This window comes from Plectropomus leopardus, chromosome 3, assembly GCF_026936395.1.
Source record: "Plectropomus leopardus strain MGB_pleo_1.0 chromosome 3, ASM2693639v1, whole genome shotgun sequence".
NCBI classification, from domain to species: domain Eukaryota; kingdom Metazoa; phylum Chordata; class Actinopteri; order Perciformes; family Serranidae; genus Plectropomus; species Plectropomus leopardus.
In genome coordinates, this window is record NC_142178.1 from 25595764 (window position 1) to 25621549 (window position 25786).

General features: G+C 38.3%; 1 protein-coding gene across 1 annotated transcript in view; it reads right to left on the reverse strand.

The window, feature by feature from the left end:
- Positions 1-21217, reverse strand: part of fbxo41 (F-box protein 41) — a 47754-nt gene extending 26537 nt beyond the window's left edge. The window contains exons 1-2 of the mRNA XM_042485985.2: positions 20448-21217; positions 18764-18993 (exon numbers count right to left, since the gene is read on the reverse strand). Of these exons, the coding sequence (XP_042341919.2) occupies positions 18764-18993; positions 20448-20996 (779 nt within the window). The 5' untranslated portion in view covers positions 20997-21217. The remainder of the gene's footprint in view (positions 1-18763; positions 18994-20447) is intronic.
- Between the last annotated feature and the right edge of the window lie 4569 nt (positions 21218-25786).

Consider the following 25786-nt stretch of genomic DNA (forward strand, 5'->3'; position numbering starts at 1 on the left):
TGTTCTTCCTTTTCTGCATGGAGACTATGCACACCGAGGCTTGGTGACAGAGATAAATACACAAATCCAACACAAAGGGAGGGAGAGACAGAAAAGGAATAGAGGGTGAGAGAGCAGCTGGATATTTATACTGCCGCAGGCACAGCGGGGCCAAGTTCCCGTCATTTTAAGGGACAGTGTGTTACTCATACAGAGGCAGACAACCCAGGAACTCAGACAGTGTTTGTTGTTGTCTGCAGCCTGATCGACACTCTGTATATTTCTAGAGTTCCCTGCAGTGATTTTATTGTAAGTCATCTGAAAAAGTTAGATACGGTTTGGTGATAAACATTCCTAAATGATCAGATGTGATTAGTTAAAGCTTGGATTGGGAGTTATATAAGCAGCCCCTGAAGTCCTGCGCGAATGAGCAGTCTCTGCATTGATGGGAGTTGGCTTTGACTTGTTATGCTGAAACCGGTCACATGCAAAAGTTAAAACAAATGATAACGTCAATGGAAAATGTCATTGTTTGTTACTTTAGTAATAGTGACACTATGAAAATTAACATGAAGATTAACTTCATCTGACTAATGCCATCTCTGTCCTCAATTAACTCTGTTCACCCTTTAAACCTGCAATAATTGATTATTTTTTGGCCACTTGGCGGCAGCAGAAACAAGTTGTGACAGTAACATTACAATGTCACTGATTTACAAGTTGACACTGTGAATTTGTTTGGTTATTTACACATCGAGCAGTTATGGAGGATCATTATTATCTACATTGCATTGTGTTTTATGTCCACCTCATAAATGTAGGGTTAACATTCCCCCTCCTTTCATCTTGAGTTTTGGTTTCTTACAACTGCTAATGGGAAAATCTATCTTTTTAGCTGCTAAATGCTCCACCAGCTAGTCGCTAACTGTGTCTGTCTGCTGTTTGGTGCTGAGCAGGTAGTGTACAGAGGGTTTCACAGAGCTTTGCCTGCTGCTGCTGATAGAAACACTATGAGAGCAGTCAAAATGAAGCCAGACAGCTAAACACTGAGATAAAACTTACAATGAAGCTCCATAACGCCAAAGAGAGCTGCAAATGTGTGGAATAACTCTCCGTTGGTTCATTACTATGTTTGTCACATTGTTTCACATTTGATAGATTGTTAACATAAAAAGATGTATTACAGTCACATTAAGTTACCATGCTTTTCATAAGGGCTGAAACCAGCGTTGTAGTCAGGACCACCTAAACCGAGACCAGGTCATTAACAAGACAAGAATATATTGAGTCTGAGACTAGACACGTTGAAGTCAAGACCAGTGCAAGTCCAACACTGCATGATTCATTTACAATAAAATAGCATTCTTCAAACTGATAAGACAGATGCACATTCCTATACCACGCACCATGTGAAATGTCTAAAAAAAAAAAATCAAAGGCTAAGCAGAACTGAATTTTATGTGTGGGAATTTACCTTATCTTTCTTTGAGCAAACAAAATATAAAAACTAAGAAGCTGAAATAAAACTTAATTATCTTTATTTAACACTCATTTTTGTACTGGCAATATAGTGATGTCCCTGCAGTTGTGGTCTTGAATAGTCTTAACATAAAATCCAGAGTCCTCTTTGTCCAAGACTGAAACAGAAATGCTGTCAAGTCAAAGATGAGACCCAGACCTTCAAAAAGTGGTCGTGAGGCCAAGACTGATCTGGGATACTACAGCACTAGCTAAAACTAATAATGCCAGTATCTTTTTTTTTTAATTACAGATGAGTCGGTTGTTTTGGATTAATTAATGAATCATTTAGTTGGTTAAATGTCCTTGAAAAAATCCCATTATTATCTTAGAGCCCAAGAGGAAGTCTTCAGTTGCTTGACTGGCTGGACCAACAGTCCAAAACAGCGAGGAAAAAAGATGATCAATCAATATGATATACAATAAGAGAAAGTAACCAATCTCTACATCTGAGAAGCTGCAAAAAGCATTGTTTTTTGCTTGATACAGACAACAAATCTATTATCCTGGTTATCTATTATATGTTTGGATATCTAGTAATAAGAATTGGCTCAGCACTACTTTGCAAATCTAGACAAACCTCTTTATATCTAATTACCACCCAACCCAACATCCCACATCCCTCCTTCAACAGAACTTCCTTTTGTCTTTTCAAGCTTGTTAATGCAGAACTAACTCCATATGAGACTTTTTGCAATCCCCTAAAGCTTTCCTTATGTATCTCTATTTGTGTCCTTGTAAACAGCCCCGGCCTTTAAAGTCTAAGCATGCAGTCATGAGAGCTTAACAAAGCAATTCAGACATCTGACCTTGACAAAGCCAAAGGAACCATTAAAAGATTGTAGACAGGGAATGAGGACATAAAAATCTGTGTCCCTCTGGTTTTAAATAGCTTCGTGCTCATGAAATAAGCCAAGCAGGATGGATACTTTTAAGTTCGCAATGTCAAACAATCATTACTACTAACCATTATATAATCCAGAATCCATCCAAACAACAGTACCGGCACTTACAGTGAGTTTTATTGAAATGGGGGCATTCTGAGATAAAAATAGTTTGCCGTCTGGCACAGTTAACTTTTCTTATCCTCGGGCTATGATTGTAAAAATATGACTCCAAAATTAGTCTAGGTGTTTGACTGCAGGGGAGAAGCAAAAGCACACCTGCTATCAAACGTATGAGTAAACAATCAGTGAATCAGTAAATGATATGAAAATTAAGTGGCCATAACTTCTCTTCCTCTCCTCTGTGTTTCATCCTGTTCATAGTTTGTCTCCTGGTAATTGCTCATAAAGTGAGATATTATGATTTTTATCTACTCTGGGCTCACTTGCACCTGGGTGTAAAGTAATATTAAGAGGCCTTTTACTGTACACACTATCTCCACTGCTGGAGATAAAATGTAAAGAATGTGAGTGTTTGTGAGCAAGACATAAACAGGCTGAGCGCCAAGCTCTTCCAATCATCTCATCCTCATCAAACTATAAGCCACCACCTCTGATTCCAGCTCACACACAAGGAACACTGTATCAACAGGTGTTCCTAAGGGACAAACTGAAGATGCAGATAGGAGGCATGGACTGCTCTCAGCCATTTTAAGGGACAGGATGGACTTCATCAGTTAAAGTACTAAAGCTAAAACAACTCTAAGAGAACCTACATTTTACTCTAGCTTTGGCCTGCCTTTAAATCCTGATAAAAACTAGACAGATTGATCTCCATTCACTGGGACAGATGAAGACATTGAGATGATATCATCATATAATGTTAACATGGTTAAGTTACTAGCAAATAGTAGCATATTGGCACATAAGCAGACATAAGCAGACACAGAGCGACCAATATTCACCCCTTAATGCTTCATTATTTCACCAGCTGACTTTGTCTGTTTGCTCTTCTGTGCATGTAGTGTAAAGAGCTTCATTGCTAAAAACAGCTGCTAGTGTGTCTGGAAACGATGTTGTTAAAAGCAGCGAGACGGAAACAGAACAGTTAAGTTCTGGTCTGTAAAACCAAAACAATGAACTGCAAGATGCTAAAATGCTTCATGGACCTGAGGGGAACTGCAGAGTTTGGTGATAATTCTCTGTGGGTTCATCACTATTAGCAGCCCATTTCATAATACACAATGCATTGTTAATATATATGCGGCTTTGTTTATATAATGCAGCTTTAAAGAAATATTTCACCTACAAAATGGCAATGTCCATATTAAATACTCACCGTGCCTTATGTAGAATTTGTGAACAAAAACTTGTTTTTCTCACATGCCTCCACAGTGGACATACTGTATTATCAAATAGGCAAATATTCTTTATGAATTGAAGTAAACAGGGACTATGTTTATCAACAGTAAAACTATAAAACATCCTCTTACAAACTTTCCCACAACTCCTACAGAAAAATCCAAGTCTATTTATCCAGTTGTATGCTCAGTACTTTCCAAACACGTGCATTTTTGCTGAAACATTATGATTAAAAACATTTCAATCCATAAGTAGAACATGCGTATTTGTATGAGCCTTGGAGGCATGCAAGAAAAATTGTTTGTCACGAATTCAAAGTAACATGCAGAGAGTAATTGATATACAAATGCTTTTTTTGCATGTGAAGTATTTCTTCAAGCGCTCATGCTAATCCACTTTCTACATTTCACAATTTCTCTTATCTAATTTATTTCAAATAAGTTTTGTATGCTCCCCTTGAAATTTGTGTTTTACTGTTTGTGCAGTATTTTCTGTTTATTTCTAATGCAATACGTGAACCACAATTTCTTTCATCTACTGTACGAAATGTGCAATAAAAAATCTTATCTAGCCTAGAGGGAGGGAAAGAATGAAGTATGGTTGAACTGTGTTCTGGGAAGAAAACCATTTGCTTTTTGCAATACAAACACAAGGTTAGCTCCCATAAATAAATCAGATCTACATGGAGAATTCACTCAAAACTCAATTTTGCAACTGACACAGTATTGAAAAGATTTTTTTTTTTAAATGAACCTCCCACTATCCAATCGCACAACAATTTTTTGGCACTTCTTAGTGAATTACAGTAGTCATAAGGCTCGTGAGGACATCAGAAAAACACATTGAATATGAGGGACGGCAGACGCTGGGAGTAGAAGAGCTCATGTCAAAATAACATGTATTAGCAGACTGTCTCGGCAGATTATATCACTGATTCATCCGACTGTATGTGATGCATCTCATTACGGTGCACAATTAATGAGACCAAGTATCATTTATTTTAATTCAATGATTGGAGCTGTACCTAATGTGGTGTATGATTAAGCAGCCTGGAGCAAAAGTTGTGCTCTCATTATTCAAGTTAATAAACGGAGAACAACAATGACTGAGCACTGTTTTTAGTTCAGCCTCCAATATAATGACATATAGTTATCTCATTTCTGCTATTAATAGGGTAGTTGAGGTTGATTTGTATTTACCACAGATTGTGATTTGGCATCCAAATTGTGATGCATTTGTAATTAGTCTCAGTTAATTATTCAACAGTATCAGATTTTTGCTGTTACTGGAGACAGATGCACCAATCCCAGGAGGAGGAACGCGTTAGAGGCAACACAGGAAAGCCATTCCCTCTCTTTCTCTGTGAAAGAAAGAAAAGCACGGATGCACAACATTGTCCGGCAGCTTAACCACTTAGCTGAAGGAACCTCACTCAGTGTGGAAATCCTCATGGAGAAGAAGCAAGGGAATCAGGAATTTGATCAGAAAGATGTTGGAGGGTGGGCAGAGGGGGAGAGAAGGAAAAAAATATCTTGGGTGTATTGCGGTAGACATGTAAGGAGAAAGGGGGTTAGACCAGAATAAAGAGGAGAGAAAAACAGAGATGATAAAAAACCAGATGAAGAGGAGGGAACAAGCACAAAGGCTGCGAGGAAAAAACACTGCAGAGGCTAAAGCAACAGACAGCAAACAGAAATCTGCAGTCATGTGGAAGCTGAAAGCACAGGAGGTTTGACAGAGGAGGGGAGAGAAATGGGATGTGGCTGCTTCCTGTTGTCAATCCTAATTTCAATACACACTCAGACGTACACACACACCTCACTCTAACAAGCGTGACTCACTCCAGCACCTTAGAAAGAAAGCCTCAAGGTGACAAACATGCCGCCGTGTTTACCCGGACGCTGGGGGAGCTGGAAAGGAAGGCCGCCATCTTTTCTGGGTGACGAACATGCAGGTTGTTAAGTCTGGGGCGTGATTCACACGATGACTCTGCAGTGGCTCCACATGTCCTCATAGCATTGATTCATGCATCTTTGTGACCCTGGTTTGCTGACGGTGCAGCAGAGTTTTTGTCTACTCTTTATCTTCTCAATCTCACCCACACACTGAGCATCCAGATACACACACACACTCACTGCTGGGATGTTGTTCTGAGTCAGCAGCACACAAATGATTTTTTTCTGAAACAATCCTATTTTGATTTCTTTCCAAGAGATAAATAAGAAGATGAACACCACTCTCATATTTGTGTGGTAAATATACAGCTAAAACCAATTAGCTTAACGTAGTGACTGGAAACAATCAAAAACAGCTAGCCTTGAGTCTGACTGTAAAGGTAACAAAATCCACAGACAAAAACCTCCAAAGTTAACCAGTTAACACACTATATTTTGTGCGTTTAACCCTTTGAAACCTTGAGCAACATCACTCATCTTGTGCTGCTTTAAGATGCCTTTCTCTAGTATTTAAACCTCTGAACTCTGAGAAAATTGGTGTGACTTCTTTCAAAAACATGGGGAAAAAGAAAATGAGCAACGTGGCAAAAAATGTGCCCGACTTTACCCTGCCAGCTTCCTATAGTACATCACAAATTGAGTCCATGTGTTAAAAGGGCAGGTAATTGTCTGCAAAACTCACAGCGAGCAAGTGGGTGTGTTGACGACATTTCTATTATGTGCGCAAAACCAGAAGAAAACAAACATCTGAGGGTGACTAAAGGTCATTTACACAAAGACGGCAACAAATATGTTGGAGAGATGACAAGATTCAGAAGTTTCTGTTGGCCAGGGTCAAAGTTAAAATTGTCAGAAAACGGCACAAAACTGTTATTTATCACCAAACTGCAAACCAGATATGTGCTAGTTGTGTAATTCACATCATGTCTTGCCTCCTGCGCGCTCTACACAGGCGCCATCCCTCGCCTAATCATGCCCAAACAAATTTAATTTTGCAACATGGACTCACAGGATCAAGACCCTTTCATTCTGAGTAGATTTTGTTGAAACTTTACAGGCAAAGTTTTTTGATTTACTGGCTTGGAATTATGTCTGATATGAAAGAAAATATAATTGAATACAGTAATCAAATATTTATAAATCTGCTATTTTACATCATCACCGCTACCTGCAGTCCTACCTGAGTTTACATTGTTCTCTATCTTCATATTGTTACACACTACCGATTGATTTGTCCGTATTGAATTAAACATTATATATAATAGCTAAGCTCTGGTGCAAACAATGTGCCTCACTTAATCCTAACAAGAACACTAACACAGCGGTTGAGATACAATCAATACTGCTGATTAAAAGAATAAGGTCATAGTGCTACATTTCAGTTTTACCACATGTTCCCCCTCAGAGCTCAAACAACACTGCTTTGCTCCCTGCTGCTTTTCCTCCAATGAGACTACAATAAGGAGCTTGTTTGCCTCATATCCATTTCAAATCTGATGCCTCCTTGAAAAAAAAGCTACAGTCTTACTAAATTTAGGCCTTGAAATCTTGCTAATAAAAATATAAGCCACAGTTTTTTATCAAATGGCTTTCAAGACCTCAAATGTCCTTTGCTACTACATATGCTCGGAGAAATAATGAAAAGCTAAGCCAACAATGTTTCATCTCCCTGAATCTTAAAAGCCATAACAAATATAGTCTATATAGCAAAGACATCCAGCTGTAACAGGCATGATTAATAAGGCATGATCTTCTGAAGGATTCTGTTTAAATGTTAATCACAATCACTGGTCAGCCTCCTTTCACAATTGTCATCATCTCTGGCCATTAATTCAAAATTATGCCTCATTAATATTAAAGAGCGGAGATGATTGACTGAAAGGCCTGCATGAGGAAGACGAGGCTGTTGCATGAAAACGAGCTTTCTCCGCTCCAACAAAGGACAGCTGCTCGTGTGTCGTTCTGTTTTGACACTTGGATCAAATGGTGATTTTTTTTTATTTGGTGAGTCATATTTGGGAGGCTACATTGTGTTATCATGTCATAATGTCACACATTTGTATGCGTTACACACAAACACACAAAGAGGAAGGCAGCTTGAGGAGATATGTAGAGTCGACATGAGAGGGAGATGTGAAATGAACAAGGATGAAAGGGTGAGAGAAAGGGGATGATGAAAGAGAAAATGTACTTTTTTAAAAGCCTCTTAGGTGAAGAAAAAGCATAATTGGTTTCCCAAGAAACCACAAATCCAGTTCTGAGTACCGATCAATCATAGGAAAGTAAATATTTTATTGTGGCCCGAGAAGTCCTCTCAAAATCTAAATTCCCGGTGCAAATCACACCCGACTGAGTCACTCAAGAGATACAACGGCAAGATGATGATTTAACATTTCAACAGGCATGACGGAAATGGATTTATGATGGAGGAAAAGGCCACCTGAAATTCAGCTGTCAGACGTGCAAAAACGAATCAGTCCTCACATGCATATTGCATTGATGGCAGTGAAATTACTTGTAGATGAAATCTTCTTCTGAAAAACACAGGGGTAACTGGAACAAAATTGTAGGGGAAAACAACAGATATAGTATGCATGAAAATGTGTTGAGTGGGGCTGCAGCTTCTCATCATAATTATTATTTTTTAATGAAATCTGTTATTATTCAGTGTCTGAAAACTACCAAAACTGTCCTCGAGCCAAAACTGGTGTCTTCAAACTGCCAGTTTTGTCAAAAACTCCAAGATATTTATTTTACAGTTATATAAACTGAGAAAAGCAGCAAGTCATCACATCTAACAGGCTGGATATAGGGCTAGGTGATATATTGCCTATAAATAATATTGCAATATATTTAGGATATATCGAGACATGCAATATATATCTCTATATTTCAAAATCTCCTTTAAACTACTGTAGACTACAAAAATACTAAACTATTAAATAACACAATTTACAATTAGGTTAAATAAAGTATTCTTGAAAATGTAGTGAAATAAAGTATGCTACTGTTTTAATGAAGTTGAATAAAGTACTGTAAAAATAAAGATATATTAAGAACTGTTATGATAAAAGTAAATAAAGTACTGTTTAAATAAAATTAAATAATGTAATGCTGTTATTAAGTAAAAGGACCGTAAAAGTAGAACTATTATAATAAAGTTAAACAAAGAATTGTTACAGTAAAGTTAAATATAGTATAAACAGTACCAAATTAACTTTATTGTAACAATACTTTGTCTACTGTTAAGATATAGTTAAAGTATTGCCATTAGGAAATAAAGCAACGTGGAACCACTGATGCCCTGGTGCTCCATGGTCGCAAAATTCAACTAAGTAGTCGTGGTCAGGAGCTCTGCAGATACAAAAACACACGGCTTGTCTGCTCACACACTATCGCCCAACAGAAAGTGGTCTGGATTGACAGGAGAGTGTGTGTGATATATCATGTTTGTGAATCTTTTTTCTTGTGTCCATTAGAGCAAGAGAGCCCTGGGAGAACTGAAACGTGATTCTCATGCTGGTAGCTTAAAAAAAAAAAAAGACAGGACAATTTATAATCAATGTTAGGAATATAGCCATTTTATACATTACATGTTGAACAAGCCATGATACATTGAGTGTTATCAGTGAATGCCCATCTCTAGCTGGACGGACATCATTTTTGGCATTTTTGCTTGAAAGTTTAAATTATCATCAATCAATATCTGATTCATTTTCTGACCATCGTCTTAAGGATAAATTGGATAAATGTGTCAGTTCTAGCGTGGACTTCTGCAAGTCATACAGGCATTTCAATCTATACACATCAGTAACACTCTGTCCGCTCTATGACAGCTCGACAGCTCAAAGGAGAGAAAAAAAAACGCAGTATTGTCTCAATATGGGCTTTCCACTGAAGAACCACACACATTCTGACACTAAACTCCAGTATATCCTCCAAGTATCTTACACTCCAATAATCAGAGTCCATCTGCGAATAGAGTAACAAGCACTGGTTACTTCAACCTTTCATGTCAGTCTTAACGAAATGAGAAAGAAGACAGACGTGTCCACTGAGAGACTGGCTGCACCATCCTTCCTGTTTTCGTTGTGTTCAAAGCCTTTCATCCAGCCTCAAGGACACACACGTCAGTTCCTTCCATCTAATGACAGACATGAACAGCCCTCCGCTCATAAATCCTGCTCTATCTGAGGCTCCACATCCACTGGATCAATCAAACAAACTGGGTAATATCATGCTGAACCTTCTCTCGTTATATGCCACTTGATATTGCTGCTGGATATCTGCGTCTGCATATGTTTTAATTTACAAATTTACTCTAGGGCTGGGCAATATGGCTTTAGAATAATATTTTTATATTTTTAGGCTATATCGTGATACACAATATAAATTTCAATATTTTGAAATCTCCTCTAAACTAATGTAAACTACTAAAATACAAAACTATTAAATTAACTGCAGTTATAAATTAGGTTGCTGTGGCCATGAAATAAAGTTACATAAACTACTGCTATAATAAGCTAATCAAATACTGTTATAATGTTAAATAAACTAGTAAGTATAAAGTTAAATAAAGTATGTGTATATGAAAAGTTGAGTATAACTTTCCAGCTTCATGCTTGTTTGTTTTGGTGATATGCATCGTGTAGACGCCCCCTCAGCCACAGGGACAGACGCAAAGCGTTATCAGATGACGTAAACGAAACAAATGATGTAGCATAATATGAAACGATAGACTTTTTTTAAAAATCATCAGACGATATATTTCATCTTATCGCATGGCCCAAATTTACACAGAGCATAATTCTCCCTAAGCTACTCTTCCTTCAGCTCAGCATTGTAAAAACAGAAATAAATACGCTTATTAGAACCATATAGGGTTCTTTGGCTGTCACAATAGGAGAACCCCTTTGGTTCCTGATACCCTTTGAGAGGGTTCCACCTGGAACAAGGGTCTCCCGGTTGTGGCCAAAATAATTATCACGTTTTTTGGATCAATATTGAGATCTTGATAGTTCATCAAAACATTTAAACATAAAAAAATGATGTACAATGCATTCTATGTGTGCATTTTTGTGTTTGCCATCAGTGCTACAATGTTTTCTGTAATACAAATAATTTTCTGGCTTACATGACATCTGTTCCTCCAGGGTTCAAACAAATATTTCTCTGCTGTCTTGTACTTTGACACTCTGAAATACACTGCACTTAAATCTTTGTATTAAAACAAAGACCTTTGATTACATCATGTTTATGTAAGGTTTCAAACTAAGTCCAAACCCTCCACATTTTCACTGCAGATCACGTTCTTCCACTGACTTCTTTTCATTAGAGAGCCTTTGTGCCTTGCTAATACTACATGCTCCTCTCTCTCAGACACTGCCGTTAATGAGCCGAGTTCTTTCGCTACCCTGACAGCTTCACTTTGCATTCAGGATTGCTGCTCGAGCTTGTGTTTTGAGACACAGTGACAGCAAATAGCCAGACTCGGCCTCTGGCTTCCTTATGCTGCACAGAGCACACTTGCTTTATCATAGCTGGTTGTAGGAATAAATCACGCCTCAGGGTTGTGGCCTACTGCAGTTATTCTCTGTGTGTGTGTGTGTGTGTGTCTGTGTGTTTGTGTGCGTGCACGCGCATGATTGCGAGATGAAAACCTGACAGGACTTTTCTGTGTAGTTGCTTTCCTCCCTCTCCAATACAGAACACCTGCACAATCTAATACAAACTGCAGCACTGCAACATTTAGTTCCTGCCCTGTTTGTACAGCACATGAGGTGGTACAATACAAAATCACAATACAACACAATGCAACACAACAATGCCAAAACGTACAGCTACAAAAAAATTACCATAATAATAATGTTTCAAACACAAAGGAACACTATTAGCTTCACAAAGGAAGCATTTGTTGCAGGGCTGCAACTAGCAATTATTTATATTGTCTATTACTTTGTCAATTATATTCTCACTTAATTAGTTTGCTTTGGTCCAGCCTCTTTCTTTTCTATTAAAACTCCACGTTTATAAATGATCTCAGTAACTTTGCAATTTAAATCTTTCTATTCTTTTTTTTAGGGTGACGTCTGTGCAGGGACTCTAGATGAAAAATAGCCTCTTGTCTAACTGTAGCGCAAATGTTCTTTAATGTGCACTGGCCCTGTTTAAGGAGCAGTGTGTACAATTTAGGGGGATTTAGTGCTATCCAGTGGTGAGGAATCCAGATCCCAATCAGCTGAACTTTTCCAGGTAAGGAGTCCTTTAGTTGTTTTTACCTGGAGCATGACAAACGGACCAGGTGATTAAAACCAGTAAGAACACTGAATAAAGCAGTTTCACATTTTAAAAAATCAGTGTTTCTCCAATTCCTCTGCTGGTCTGAGACAGATAAAAAAAACTTGTTACAAGGTGTTCAAGCAATATCCCCCTTTAAAGAATCAGTATTTTTCTTTTAGATGCAACATGTCGTGGAGGGGCTGCCGACATGCAAATGCAAAAAAAGCAAATGGCCTTAAAGAGCCAGTGTTTGGTTTGTGCGTTCTGGACTACTATAGAAACATGGCATAGCAACATGGCGTATACAAGAAAAACATACTTATATTACATTCCAAACCTGCCAATATATCCCCCTAAATCCTACACAGTGGAACTTGCTTTGTCTGACTGAGTACAAAGTTAAAAAGATATTCAGTTTATTATCAAAAGAAGCAAAAAATAGAGCAAATAATCACAACTGAGAAGCTGGTAAATGGAAATGTTTGTCATTTGTGCTTGACATATATCTTAAATGATCAATAAATAATTAAAATTCTTGACTAATTAATAAATCTATCTACGAATCTAAGAATCATCAGAACGTAGGGCTGAAGTATTGGATTGCAAACACTGCACAGTACTAAACGATGCCTGCACATTTCATACTAATTTTTCCCACGAGAAGAGAAACAATTAAGTATTAAAAGCAGAGTGGCTGATAATCCAGCTGCCACTGGAGCGTTCAGTATTATGTCCTCCTGCAGGAGCACTCAGCCAGGCTAGCCATCACTCCCATGTATGAAACGGATCACAAACTGAAGATCAAGATCAAAGTTAATTAGAAATGGCTCTTAAAATTATCTACTCGAACAATAATAAGACAATTGGCACATTAGGGATTGTAATAATTCCTCAGCAACTGAAAAAAGCTTGTCGTTTGTCATCAAGCAATCAGTAATGTCTGGAAAGATTGCAACGTTATTGGAAATATTTCTCTGACAGACACAAAATGAGGCAGTTTTCCTTCTCTGAGTGATTCTGTAGCACGCTGAAATGATGGAGATAACCGTCCCACCATTTTTCATTTTTCCTCAGGCTCCAGTTTCTGCTGATTACAGCTGTTCTCATTTATTCCAGCTGCTATCAAACCACTTAACAGCCGTGCTTGAGGGACTCTGTTTTTCATTCAGTTCTGACTGCTGCACTGTAGCTTGATGTTTATCATTACGTGCTCTCAGTGACTCTTATAGGCATGCAGTGTGTTTTGTGTGTTTTGTTGTTTGTGAATGAATTTTGCTCCAAACTAAACTGCACACTGACATGATAATAAAGTTGAACTGAACAGTCGCACCTGAAGCGTTTTTCATAATTATTTACAGTTTCTCTGAGAGGGGAATAAATTATTAGCCCGTGTCATATTTTTATGCATGGCACTGCTAGAAGCAAAATCAGTACGTGGGAGTTTCCTCTGGTTGCATAGCAACTCACAGTGAGGTGACTCGCATTTCTAACATTTGACAGCACTGACATGATGCATATTTCCTTGAAGGAGTTTCACAGACTCTCCAAAGTCACTAGAGAATATTAAAGGTTTTAAAAGAGTCAGTTGTGTGTGTGTGTGTGTGTGTGTGTGTTGTTGGACGGCCATGTTTGAGCCCATAAGCTGCTCTGTGTCTGTTAACTTCTGCTTAGTCATCAACCATGCTGAACATTCACCGACTGTGATGCTCTTTTTCCACCTCAGACCTACTCTGTATTTTAGCCTCTGAATGAGCTTTCTGTTTTGCTGCCAGCTTCTCCTCAGAGAGACAGAGACAGAAAATGTGTGTGTGTGTGTATGTGTTTGTGTGTGTGTGTGTGTGTGTGTGTGTGTGAGTGAGTGAGAGAGAGAGAGAGAGAGAGAGAGAGAGAGAGAGAGAGAGAGAGAGAGAGAGAGAGAGAGAGAGAGAGAGAGAGAAGGAGACTGGGCTCCTGGCATAACTAGGAGGCAGTCGCACAGCCCAGGCAGGGATTTTAAGAGTATGACCTTCCCAGTCTGTTGCTGCCAGGTTTGAGATGCATGACCACAGCTACTGCAACCTTTACAACAGGAGGGAGGGACTAAGTAGAAGAAAAGCACACTTGTTTTCTGCTCATTCGACCCGATGAAACACTGTTTTGTATCCCGCTATCACGAGATCAGACAAGTCAACTTCTATTACGGGTTCAGCTGTCTCTGTCATAAGACTGTAGGATAGGAAACGGCATATGTATATTTATTTTCATTTGCAAAATTCACATTATAACAGGAGCACTGGAACACAATGGACGACTGCTTCAACATGTCAGCTAAGGGGTTAGTTAAGCAACAACATTTAAAAAAATATATACTTTTCTTTTAAATTCAAACTAAGTGAGTCATTTGTACGAACATTTTTGCTAGATAAAAGCTGAGATTCTTTCTCAAGGCTTTGAGGCACCAGATTCAGTCTTTGTTTACTCCCCTGTCGCTAAAACATTGTGAGATGATGATGCCAAATCTTTGGCTGCGATTCTAGATGCTGATCTTAACTTCAAAAAGTGCCTATCTAATATTTCCACGACTAACATGTGTCATCTCGGAAGTATATATCTAAAGTTTGATGTTTTCTGTCTTAGTCAGATTCTGAAAAGCTGATATGTGCATTTATTTCCAGTAGAATCAATTACTGTAATGCACTTTTTGCTGTTCTGACAAAGTTAAATAAACAGTATCAACTAAAACCGAATGGTTTGAACACATCTCTCCTGTTTAAACTTACTTTCAGTAGCTCCCAGTAGAGTTATGAGAAAGTATTGAAAAACTTGATTATCATGAGTTTTATGTTTGTGATGTTGTAACAATTCTCAAAGCTCTGTATCAAATTTTAATTAATATATATACAAAGATTTGTAGCAGTGGTTCATTTTGTGTTGTTTTTAAACCTGCGACCACTAGATTAGTATTATAAATCATCCATTTGAATCTTCCGCTCTAAAGTAACAACAAAATATCATTACACACACAAAAAAAACAGGTCTATGAAACCGGTAGACCACTGCCACTAACAGTTTTCCTAAAATCATTTTAAAAAATGCAAAAAAAAAATCACCTTACTTATACTATCTAAATTTATTGCAATACACAGAACTGTAGCCCCTGTATTGTGATATGTATTGTACCGCCAGTAAAACAAAGAGGTTTTTAAATCTATAAATGGCTTTGTTCCTTCCCACATAGTTATCATGCTTAGTGAATACACACCACACTTAGTAATCAAGTAAAGGTCTCCTCACAATACCTAGTATACATTTTAAATCAGCTTATGGTGCCTACAGTCATTGTTAAAGGATTGTAAGTTACTGGTTAACTTGCTCGCCAGAAAAAGTGAAAGTAAAAGCCAAGATTCACGCTCATTTGGCATTTCGCCTTGCTATATTCATGTTTTTTTTCTGTGCGGCGTCTCTTGGATGCTGCCTATGCTCAGGCACCTCGTTGCTTCCTTTACATTAAGTCCCAACCTCACCTGAATGCAATGGCGGTACAAGCCTGTAAACATCCTGAAGACAAATAAGACGACAATAAGAAAATGCCACACCCTTCAAGTGGGTCAAAGTGATTAAGAGGGTACAACCTTTAGTTAAAAATCATTATTATTGTTATTATCATGTATGATTTTTGTCTTTTTTTTCTTAATATTTCGAAGCACATTGAGCGTACACCTGTCATATAAAATGTGGAATTTGAATAAAGTTGACTTAACTCTTTTCTATATCTTCTGTGATCAGAAACTGAACATTTGTCAGACACAACAAGCACTTTACAGTGAGAAACACAACATCTGTGAGGCAACAAGGACCCCAAACAAGAGAGTGAATGAGCACTGGAAACAGACTACATAAACTTTCTGTGAACACCAAAACAGAGTCAAACCTCAACTAGCAAAGAGTCAAAGTCTTTGCACAGACATCAGAGGAGTATATGAAAGAGGACTTTCACGTCCACTGCCAAAGTCACCCTTGACAGGAGTTACGGTCTTTCCCCATGTAGACCGAGGCTCCACAATTAGGTCACATGACAACAACCAAACTATCCGCATGACAACTGAGCAACTTCATCCACTGATGAAGGCCATGAAATGTTGCTGAATAAAAACAAAGTGGATCTTGTAACAGGAATTTTGTCATTTGTTTTCTACGAAATTATGATGGATATTTTTTTTTGGACATTTTAAAGATGAAACTATTCACTGAAAATAATCATCAGATTAACGGATAATGAAACTGGTATCTGCAGACGTACATGACACACATAATGCCTCATTAAGGCCTTTAATATAGATTTGTTTATTACTTTGTGTCATTCGTTGAAGTCTTTGTAAAGAAACAAAGAATGGCACAATCACTCACACATACATGCATACAGTCCAGTAACATGTGCAGTTGTGTGTCTGTGATGAGATAAGATGCTTTGGAAAGCGCCTCTCTGTCTCTGACCTACTGTTGACATTCAGGCCAGATAAAGAAAGCGAAAAGGTGATAAAAAACCCAGAGGAAGATAGAGAGACGAGGCTGGCTGTCCTGCCTGATAAAGACATGGTACAGATACCAGATGACATTAAAATGAGCCTTGAATGACATTTGTCAACACTCGTTGATCAATTTAACAAAGAAAACAGGAGCAAACAAGCAACGAGCTGGTGTTTGAGGTTATGAAAGTACTACACCTAATCAATACAGGTGGAAAAAAACTGCCTTTAAAAAACTATTTTAAAACCTCCTCCTGACACCGTTATTGGGTTTGAACTTCTTCTGTTTCCAGAGCTTTCTTTTCCCATTACATTGCTTTTGTCCCCCATAGTTGCCCTTTGTAAATGCTTGTCATTAATAATAAATAAGAAACTGAATGAGAATGTGACATTGGTAGAATGTTTTTATGGAAATTCAATATCATGCATCTTTAAAAACCTAATTAGTGAGGATGGAAAATGTTTTGTAAAGTATAATAAAGAATGTATTGTTTTCATTTTTTTTTTACTTTTCATTTTAACGTAGACTTGGTAAACATAATATATTTTATGCATTGCTTCAAGCCTCTTAAACTAAAAATAGCATCAATTTTTTGGAGCACACAATAAAGGACTGTGGGATTAATTTCAATAAAAGCTTGGAAAAACAGAAAAATAAAGCCCTCGTGTCACTCACTCTTTGTGCCATGCTGTGGGAGAGCTCCAACTCATGTTGATCAGACTCAGAGCCAGCAATAACTCACATCACCACACTGTGATTTACATCCAAGTGCTCCTTCTATTTACAGCTGCCGTACTTCTAACTAGTTCATGAAGCAGCGAGGCCACTTTATTGAGGGACCAGCCTGAGAGAGGGACGGGCAGGAGGGGGGACATCTCTGCTGCCGTCCCCAGTTGCTCCTGTCCAACTCTCCACTCAGCGTGAGCAGCTAACTAGCCTTGCAGGGCACTGGTGTATTGAGACAGCAGCGAGACAGATGCTGGCCACATCTGGCGGGTGGATGCGACTGAGAATTACACCATCAACAGAGAGGTAGAGGTGAAGGAGAGGAGGGGAGTGTGTGAGGATTTCTATGCACGAGAATGTGTTTTATAGAAGGAGCAGTGAAAGAGACAACTGTATTGATGTCAAGGGTGAAGGAATTAGTATCCAAGGATGCTCTCGTTTTACCGATTTCCTGTTGCTCCATTTTATTCTGCCACAGACAACTAGTTTATTTTGAAAAGGTACAGGTCATGTAAAGAGTGTAAAGCAAACATCCAAAACTGAAGCTGAAGCCTAGGATGTCACAATTTGACGTTTAGGGCCACTGACTAAGCATCTGTATTTGACTTTGATGAGATGGAAGTGAGAATGTGTTGAGTTTAACCTTTGTGAGAGAGATGGACAGACCAGTACACCAACAAACTGACATCACCCATCATCAAAACAGCAGCATGTAGAGCATGGCATGTGTTTTTTGGAAACATGATGAAAATTAGGGCTGTAAGTATGGATTATTGTCATCATTAATTAACAAGGTTCCTGCAGCTTAAGGCAAAGTTCATTTAAGAGTTTTCAAGACTTTTTTTTAAAGCCACTGGGAAATAAGTTAAAGACATTTTTTTTAAACTGAAGAATGACAATCTTATTTTGTCCAAATGTTTTTTATAACATAAAAGATTACTTTTTTTGTCCAGTGAAAAAGTTAGAGTGGAACATATGGAAGACAATGATCATATATTATCATAAAAGTATCTGTTCGGATTACCATTAGAAGTGGGAAATATCTGGCATTTCTGAACAGTTTTCTTGGCGATATTGTGTTTCTAAATCTGCACGTAAGATGCCACAGTTTGGATGAACATGTTTGGAACATGATGAGTTGAAAATTAATTTACTAAAATACTTATTATTATTAAAAATAAATGTAACCAATCATTTCTAAGGTTTTACGTCAGAAAAAACATTAATAAAATCCTACTTCTCGTAAATCAGCATTTACGACTTTTAAACGCTCAATTTAAGTCTATTTAATACAAATTAAGGCCTTTTTTTATATTAATGAATTCAATGCCTTTTAAGACTTTTAAGGATCCACAGGAACCCTGATGTCTTCAGTTTGCTTGTATTGTCCAAGCAACAATCTAACAACCATTGAATTACTTGAATCTGTTATCAAAGTTGTTGCAATAAATTATGTGTCAATGATCTGAAACACGTTTTTTGATTAAAGCAAACCACCAGGCCACCTGAAGCTCTGGGCCTACGCTGAGTCTAAAGAATGGATTTATCACTTACTGTTGTTTGTGACTGAGCTCCTGCTCCTTGTTCACCAGGTCCTGTTTGAGGTTGGCTAGCATTTCCACAGAGACGTCCACCTGCCGAGAGAGCTCAGAGGCCTTGTCCTCCAGGTCCTGTTTCTCCTGGCTCAGCCGATCGCTCTCCTGTTTGGCCCGCTCCAGCTCCGAGCTCTTCCTCTCCAGCTCTGCCTGAAGACGACCTACACGGGCCGCTATTTTCTGCTCCACCTACAAGACAAGAGCCACTTAAGCTTAAGCTTAAGTCCCACCATAACCACCACATTGTATTTAACATAACTGGCGATGCAAATACGGTCATTAATTGAGAAATTAACAGGTTCATCAACAAAGATTTCTGTTCGTAAACATATTCACATGTCCATATACATCTTAAATTTGTTTGAAGGAAATTACTTTTTCCTAAATTAGATGCAAAATTAGATAGAGGTCTGCTTAGATTCATAATGAAATTATTGTAATGAAAAGTCCTCTATTGTCTATTGCCAACATCCACATGAGGACAAAGATCATGATGGAAACCTATTGAATGAAAACAGTTTTAAAAAATGGATTCAGCCAAATTAGAAACTGTTATACTGGCCTTGACCTGTAGTAAAGTGCTTAAATTATAAAATAGCTTTTTGTTGTTGTTATTTTGTCCAAAATGTGACTCAGTGACTCCTGTGTATGAAAATCCTCTGATTCATGTTTGAGTGTAAAGAAGATGAATCAGTGATGCATGCCTCTTCTCACCCAGAAAAACTATAAAGATTAAGGTTTTCTTTTGGCTAAAAAACATGGACACTGTTATTTAAGTCTTAGCATATTTATTCTTTGATAAATGTTATTCATTACATACTAATTCTGGTCAGTAAAGAACTTCCAGAATACAATTATGCAGCTCCTTAAAGGCAACATGTTATTCCCATCATATCAATAATTTCCTCTCTGGTGCTGAGCTTTAAGTTCTCAACACAGACTGAGAACAGACTGAGATGAGAGTAGCGTCTGAGTATTTTCCTCCAGGGCCTCTGGACTGTGCACTAACCCACCTCTGGACAGCAAGATACATAATGTTACATTCAAAGTGCTATCTAACCAACATGCTCATTTTAGATCTAGATCCACGTTTCTGCATCAACTACAGTAAATCTCCTACACGCTTGACACACAAGTGTCAGTTCTGCACCACTAGACCACCACACTGGACCTTTAAAGCAAATGTGTAGATTTTTTATGTGATTACGGCATCTTTCATATTAATCTAAAGATGAAAATATGAGTGTTTATCCTGTTTATTCTTAATGTCTCCTGGCTGCATCTTTGGATCATGACTTGACATGTATTGCTTGATAAAACTACAAGAGGCGCTAAAGTAAAAAATGTTTTAATTCCACTCAACAAGATCAAACTTTCTCCACTAAAATTATTAGTAAACCAAGTAACAATCTGAGCAGTGACTATATAATCTGTGTCCAGGTCTTGCCTGTCTATAATAGCTATGTGTTTACGTTTGCTTATGTTTGATTAGCTTGTCAGCTTCATTTTAGTGGCACGTATAATCTGTATCATGTAAGTTTGTTCTCTACGTATTTTGAGGCTACTGAGAACATGAGTGACTTGAATGTGTCAAAACACTTTGCTAAAAGAGTAACTCTGATAATCATAATAATTGCACCGACCTCTTCAGACAGCTTCTCCAGCCTTTCATCCAGCTCCAGCCGTTCAAACGCCCGAGCCTTCAGCCTGGCCAGGCCCTCCTCATAGGCCGCCTCCACCGCACTGGCCGCTACATTAGCTGCAACTGCTACAGCTGTGCTGGGGTTTCCATGTGGACCAGGGTCTGCAGATGTCATGGCTTTCTTCATGAAAATCTCCCCCAGAGGAAACTCCACATTGGGAATATACCGGGCTGCTGTGTTGGAGTTAGCCGGCGTCAAACTAAGGTCGTCCGCACAAGGAAGCTCGCGACAAGGGAAGCGGCGCTCCTTTAAAGCTGAAGGCCGCAGCGGCTCAAAAGGGTCGTTGTTGTTGGCAGGTGCGAGGAGAGCTCCCTCAGCGACTAGTGGCAGCAGAGCAGCAGCGTCACAAACACTGTTGGATTTGGAGAGGACGTAGAGGGTTTCGTACGTGTGGTTGTACTCCAGGTGGGCACGTAAGGACGACAGGCTTCGGAAGCGCTTGTGCTCCCCGCAGCGAGGACAGCGGTATGGCAGGTCCAGAGAGGCCATTCCGTGCAGTAACTGCCGGAGGAGAGGGGGCGCTCACGCGGCACAACAACGATGCCAGTATGAGGGCACTGAGGTCACGCACCTGACAGATCCTCTCATGGTGAAAACAGAGCAACAGAGCGACAACGGCAAGCCAGTAGGATGAACAGAGATCCCATGTGATGTGGAGGAGCCCAGCTCAGTCACATGACCACACATAGTGGCAACATTCAACTGGTCGTTTCTCTTCATCCATCATGGGTCCCCTGCCTGAAGTCCTGGACACAGAGAAAACAACGTTTAAGGGCTTTATACTGTTTGTCAAAGAAATTTCACAGAGAGTGAATGATGAGGACTAATCCAAGACAATCATTTTTCTTGGGATAGATAAAGTTCTATCTTATCTTAGTGCAACTTCAAAACAATATGCGGGGGAAAAGCATGTTTCGAAAAATATATCCTGTATTTTCCTGCAACAAGGCCAAGTTAATCCTCTTACTTTAATTTTTATGGACTACTTGTTGATTAAAATGTTTTCTTTTTCTTGTTCTATGTTTTTTTTCTTGTATTATGGTATACCAGAGTATTTAGAAGTCCTGATACTATGATTTTGAATACCTTTAAAGTTACAGATTCTCATCTTTCTATCAACCTCTTACTGCAGAGGCTGTAATGACCATGAAGTGCACATCGTGTGCCACCAGAGGTACGTTGGGTCAAACGGGCAGCCTAGCTGACTGCGAGTTGTGGGGATGATGTCACAGGACAATAACAGAGGAGCTGCACAGAAATACCTTCATTTACCATATGCCCTGGTGAAATACTTGGAAGACATGAAGGAATGAAAAATAGACACCGCCCAAGCCTATTGAGTAGAAAAAGTGGAAATATGACATACTATTAGTAAAAGCTACAGTTTTTTGTTACTGAAAAATGTAAATGTATAGGCTACTACAAAAAACAGTTTCTTACTTTCTAGAATAATTATGAATCCTGATGTTTAAAATGCTAGCTGTTAGAGTTGTTCCAATACTGGTGACAATATCAGAAATGCCACTGATATTGCCTAAAATTCTGGAATGGGTATTGGAGAGTACGTGAGTCTATGCACAGATCCAACACCATGCAACTTAACAACAAACTTTAAAGTAGTTTCAAACCTGGATAACATGGAAGTTTTCCTGGATAATTCTTCTGCACTGCACTAAAACAGCAGACCTACACAGCAAGTTACGCTGTGCCACCACCGGCAATTACTGTTCAAGAGCTGAAGAGAGAGAATAATCTATTTCTGGTACATAGTGTCACATTGGCTGTCAGCAAAATTTCAGCAATTTGGCAATATTTCACACTGGTTTAAACAGAGTTCCATGGCACTAATTCTGTACATGTATTTGTTTGTGTTTTACAAAGATTTCACCTGAGCCATGCCATAAAACAATGACAGCAATCATTTCATATCCATGCAGGATTAGTACTTTAATTTTTATTTATTTTTAAATGCAGTGGTATCAGATTGATGCTCTGTATTGGCCAATACACAAGTTCAAGAATCTGAATTAGTACCAGAACATATTTGGTTTTAAACGAAGTATAAAATAAGACAAATTTACAGATTTGTATGCATGTTACCCACCACTGAACAAAAATGTTGTAAAATTAAAAGCATGACATAAGCATTCCAAGACTTAAAATGTGATTATATATATGTATATAATATATTTACTGTTTATTGGATTAATATGAATAGAATGAGAGTAAAGAGCTCTTCACTGTATGAGTCCATCTCTCTCTATTTACCACTCCAGCAGCCTGCTGTGTCTGAACTCCCTCAGTAGGAATATCGATCGATGAGTTTAGTGGTGGAGAAACATGAAACCTGTATTTCACTTAAGGGTTAAAAAGTAAACTCCTGCACTTGTACCTTTAAATACTCAGAGGGAGACTAGGGGAAGACTTGGGAAAAGGAAATGGCTCCATTAGTGAGAGTGCTCGTTAGCGCCAACATCATCTTCTAGTCTGAAGTCTACGAGGTCAGCAGCACAATACTCTAAATCCTTTATAAGGGGATCTGGTAACTCACACTGTCTCTTATCTGAGTTGCATCCTCTTTATTCAGCCTTTTCAGTTCCTTGTAAGCCTCACATTCTGTCGAATATTTTAAAAAACACCCTTGTAGAAAGTGAAGAAAGCATGTTAAGTGCACACCAAAAAATAAATGAAAAAGCATGCTATTCAGCTAGTTTCCTTGAACTAATTTCTGAATGACAATAAATCTTACATCTATGACTGGAGTCTGGCAAAAATATTCTTAAAAGATTTTCAATCATTTAAAGTGTAATCCACTTATGATTTCCATCTGCTACTTAGATGCTAAGCAGAGTCGAGCCGCTGCAAGAACATTGAATCACTGTCTTTATCCAATTACCGCGCACTTGATGCACCTGGTGAAAGTCAGGATGCCAGCCTATGTTATTTCCCTTACATCAGGTCTTCTAATTAAAGTGCAATTCTGTGATCAAGCAAAAATATTTTCACAAGATCTTTAAGTTAGCCTCAGAGACCAGTTCACTGAAATTGGTTAAAAAAAAGTAAATCTGGCACGCTTTGCAGAAATAGGTCTACATAATCATGAGAACATAGCTAGTGTCAACATTGCTGCATACATCAAACAACTTACAAGTTATAAATTCAAATGTGTATTTCTGTGGCTAAGTTTTATGATTGGAAGCAGATATAATCCATCATAATACACCAGCAAAGGTTCAAAGCATTTACTTTTTATAAAATTGGTAATGTCAATACACAGGCTGTTCTCATGCAATGTTGGTGCACCACACCTACAGGAAGTAATGCACCAAAATTTGTACATAACCAATGAAATAAAGATGCAGTAATCTGTATATAATCCACATAATTGGAAAAGGTGCAATAGCGTGACCAATGCGCTGATGGGAGTAAAGAAGGAAGTCATTTAAACAGCAGAGGAGGCAGGATAGGTGGTGGATGGGTCAAAAAACACAGAACATTCCCCCAAAAGACCGGTGTTTGTGTCCTGTGTGAAAACAAGTAAACTGTGAGTTATTTTAAGATACGTCATTACATTGCTATTGCTAATATTATTAGAATAAAATCAACAACGAAGTGGGTGCTGGTTCAAACCAAGAATATTAAAGCCCCGAACTTGGAATGGAGCACAATTCTGTTTCCGCCGAACAATATGAGTCCATATGGTCTGCATATCAAGTACAGCTGATGTTGCAGAGTGATCACAGTCTGTATTTCAACGTGGACCGTTTGGACTCTTACAGCTGGGTAGAAACAGCATTGTACACGAATCCAAGACTCACAACTTTGTACAGCAGATATTACTCAGAGAAGCAGTTGGCACAGACATTGGCAGTGTAATCACAAATCACAGATGCAGACCGTTCCTCAGCAGAGGGCTTATAGACTGGAAATCCCCAGAAGTCACTGAGACTGTTATTAGAAGTCTGGTGAGGGTAGAACAGGGAGTGTACTGGCAAGCCGTGCCCACTTATTAAAGGAGGACGATTCACAGATGCAGTCACTACACTGCAGACAGAAGGCATTCCCATCTGCTTAAAATTACAAAGTGAGGTATTTAACCGGGCAGGAAATGGGAGGAAGTGAGGCTGTTTGGTAGCCACATGTCACATCCTGCCGTTGGAGCTCAGCTGAGACATCCCAGAGGACTGCCTTTAATGGTTTATTGTGATTATTGAATGGCGACCATGTGTAACACACACTGGTGGAAAAAATATTCAGATCATTTACCTACGTAAAAGTACTAATACCACCCTGTGAAAATACTCTGTTACAAGTAAGTAATCCTGCATTAAAAATGATACTTCAGCGAAAGTAAGTAAGATTTTTTTTAAACAGAAAAAACACCTGCCCCCCAAATTATTTTCAAAAACATGCAAAACCTCAAATATAAAAAGGTAGAAAAACAAAAAACTCAACAAACAAACTCAAAATAATAAAAAAGAAAAAACAAATCCCCCCAACAAAATTAAAATTATTTAAAAAACTGTAAAAATCACGAAAAAAACCCTCAAAAAAAGTGGGCCAAAATCATTCATTTTCTGTAAATCCACTGACTGATAACAAAGTAATTATCAATGGTGGTAATTTAACATCGACAACGTAACAAACATCATCACAGATAAATGTGGTGAAGTAAAAAGCACAATATTCCCATCTGAAATGTAGTGGAATAAAAGGATAGAGTAGCATGAAAATTAAATACTTTGGTAAAGAACAAGTGACTTAAAGTCACACAAGAAGTACAGTACTTGAGTAAGTATGTACTTAGTTACATTCCACCACTGATAACACACTAGACACACAGAAAGCCCCGACCAGCTTCCCTTAATTCTACCTGCACTGAAGAGTGACGGCAGATTTTTTGTTAGTCAAGCATAAAAACACGGAAAGCATCTACTATGTCTGCTGCATCTTCAGGGCTCATCATTTTAGAATGTACATTTTCTATATTTATTTTGATTATTTTTAAAGATCCACATTGCAGAATTACCATCTGCAGTGTAACCAATGGTGACTGTGGTTTTACAGTGATGAATGTTCAGGTCCACAAAGGTATGAAGGTATGATAGAATCGATACCGCCCAAGTCTTGTAGGCATTAGTAGGTGAAGGCAAGTAATAAAATAGCTACAACAGCCTGATAAGTTTATAAAAATTCAACACTTTACTGAAACGCAGCCTTTAAAACCAAGAAAACACTTACAATATTAAAATACCCAAAATGATAAGTCTTTCATCACA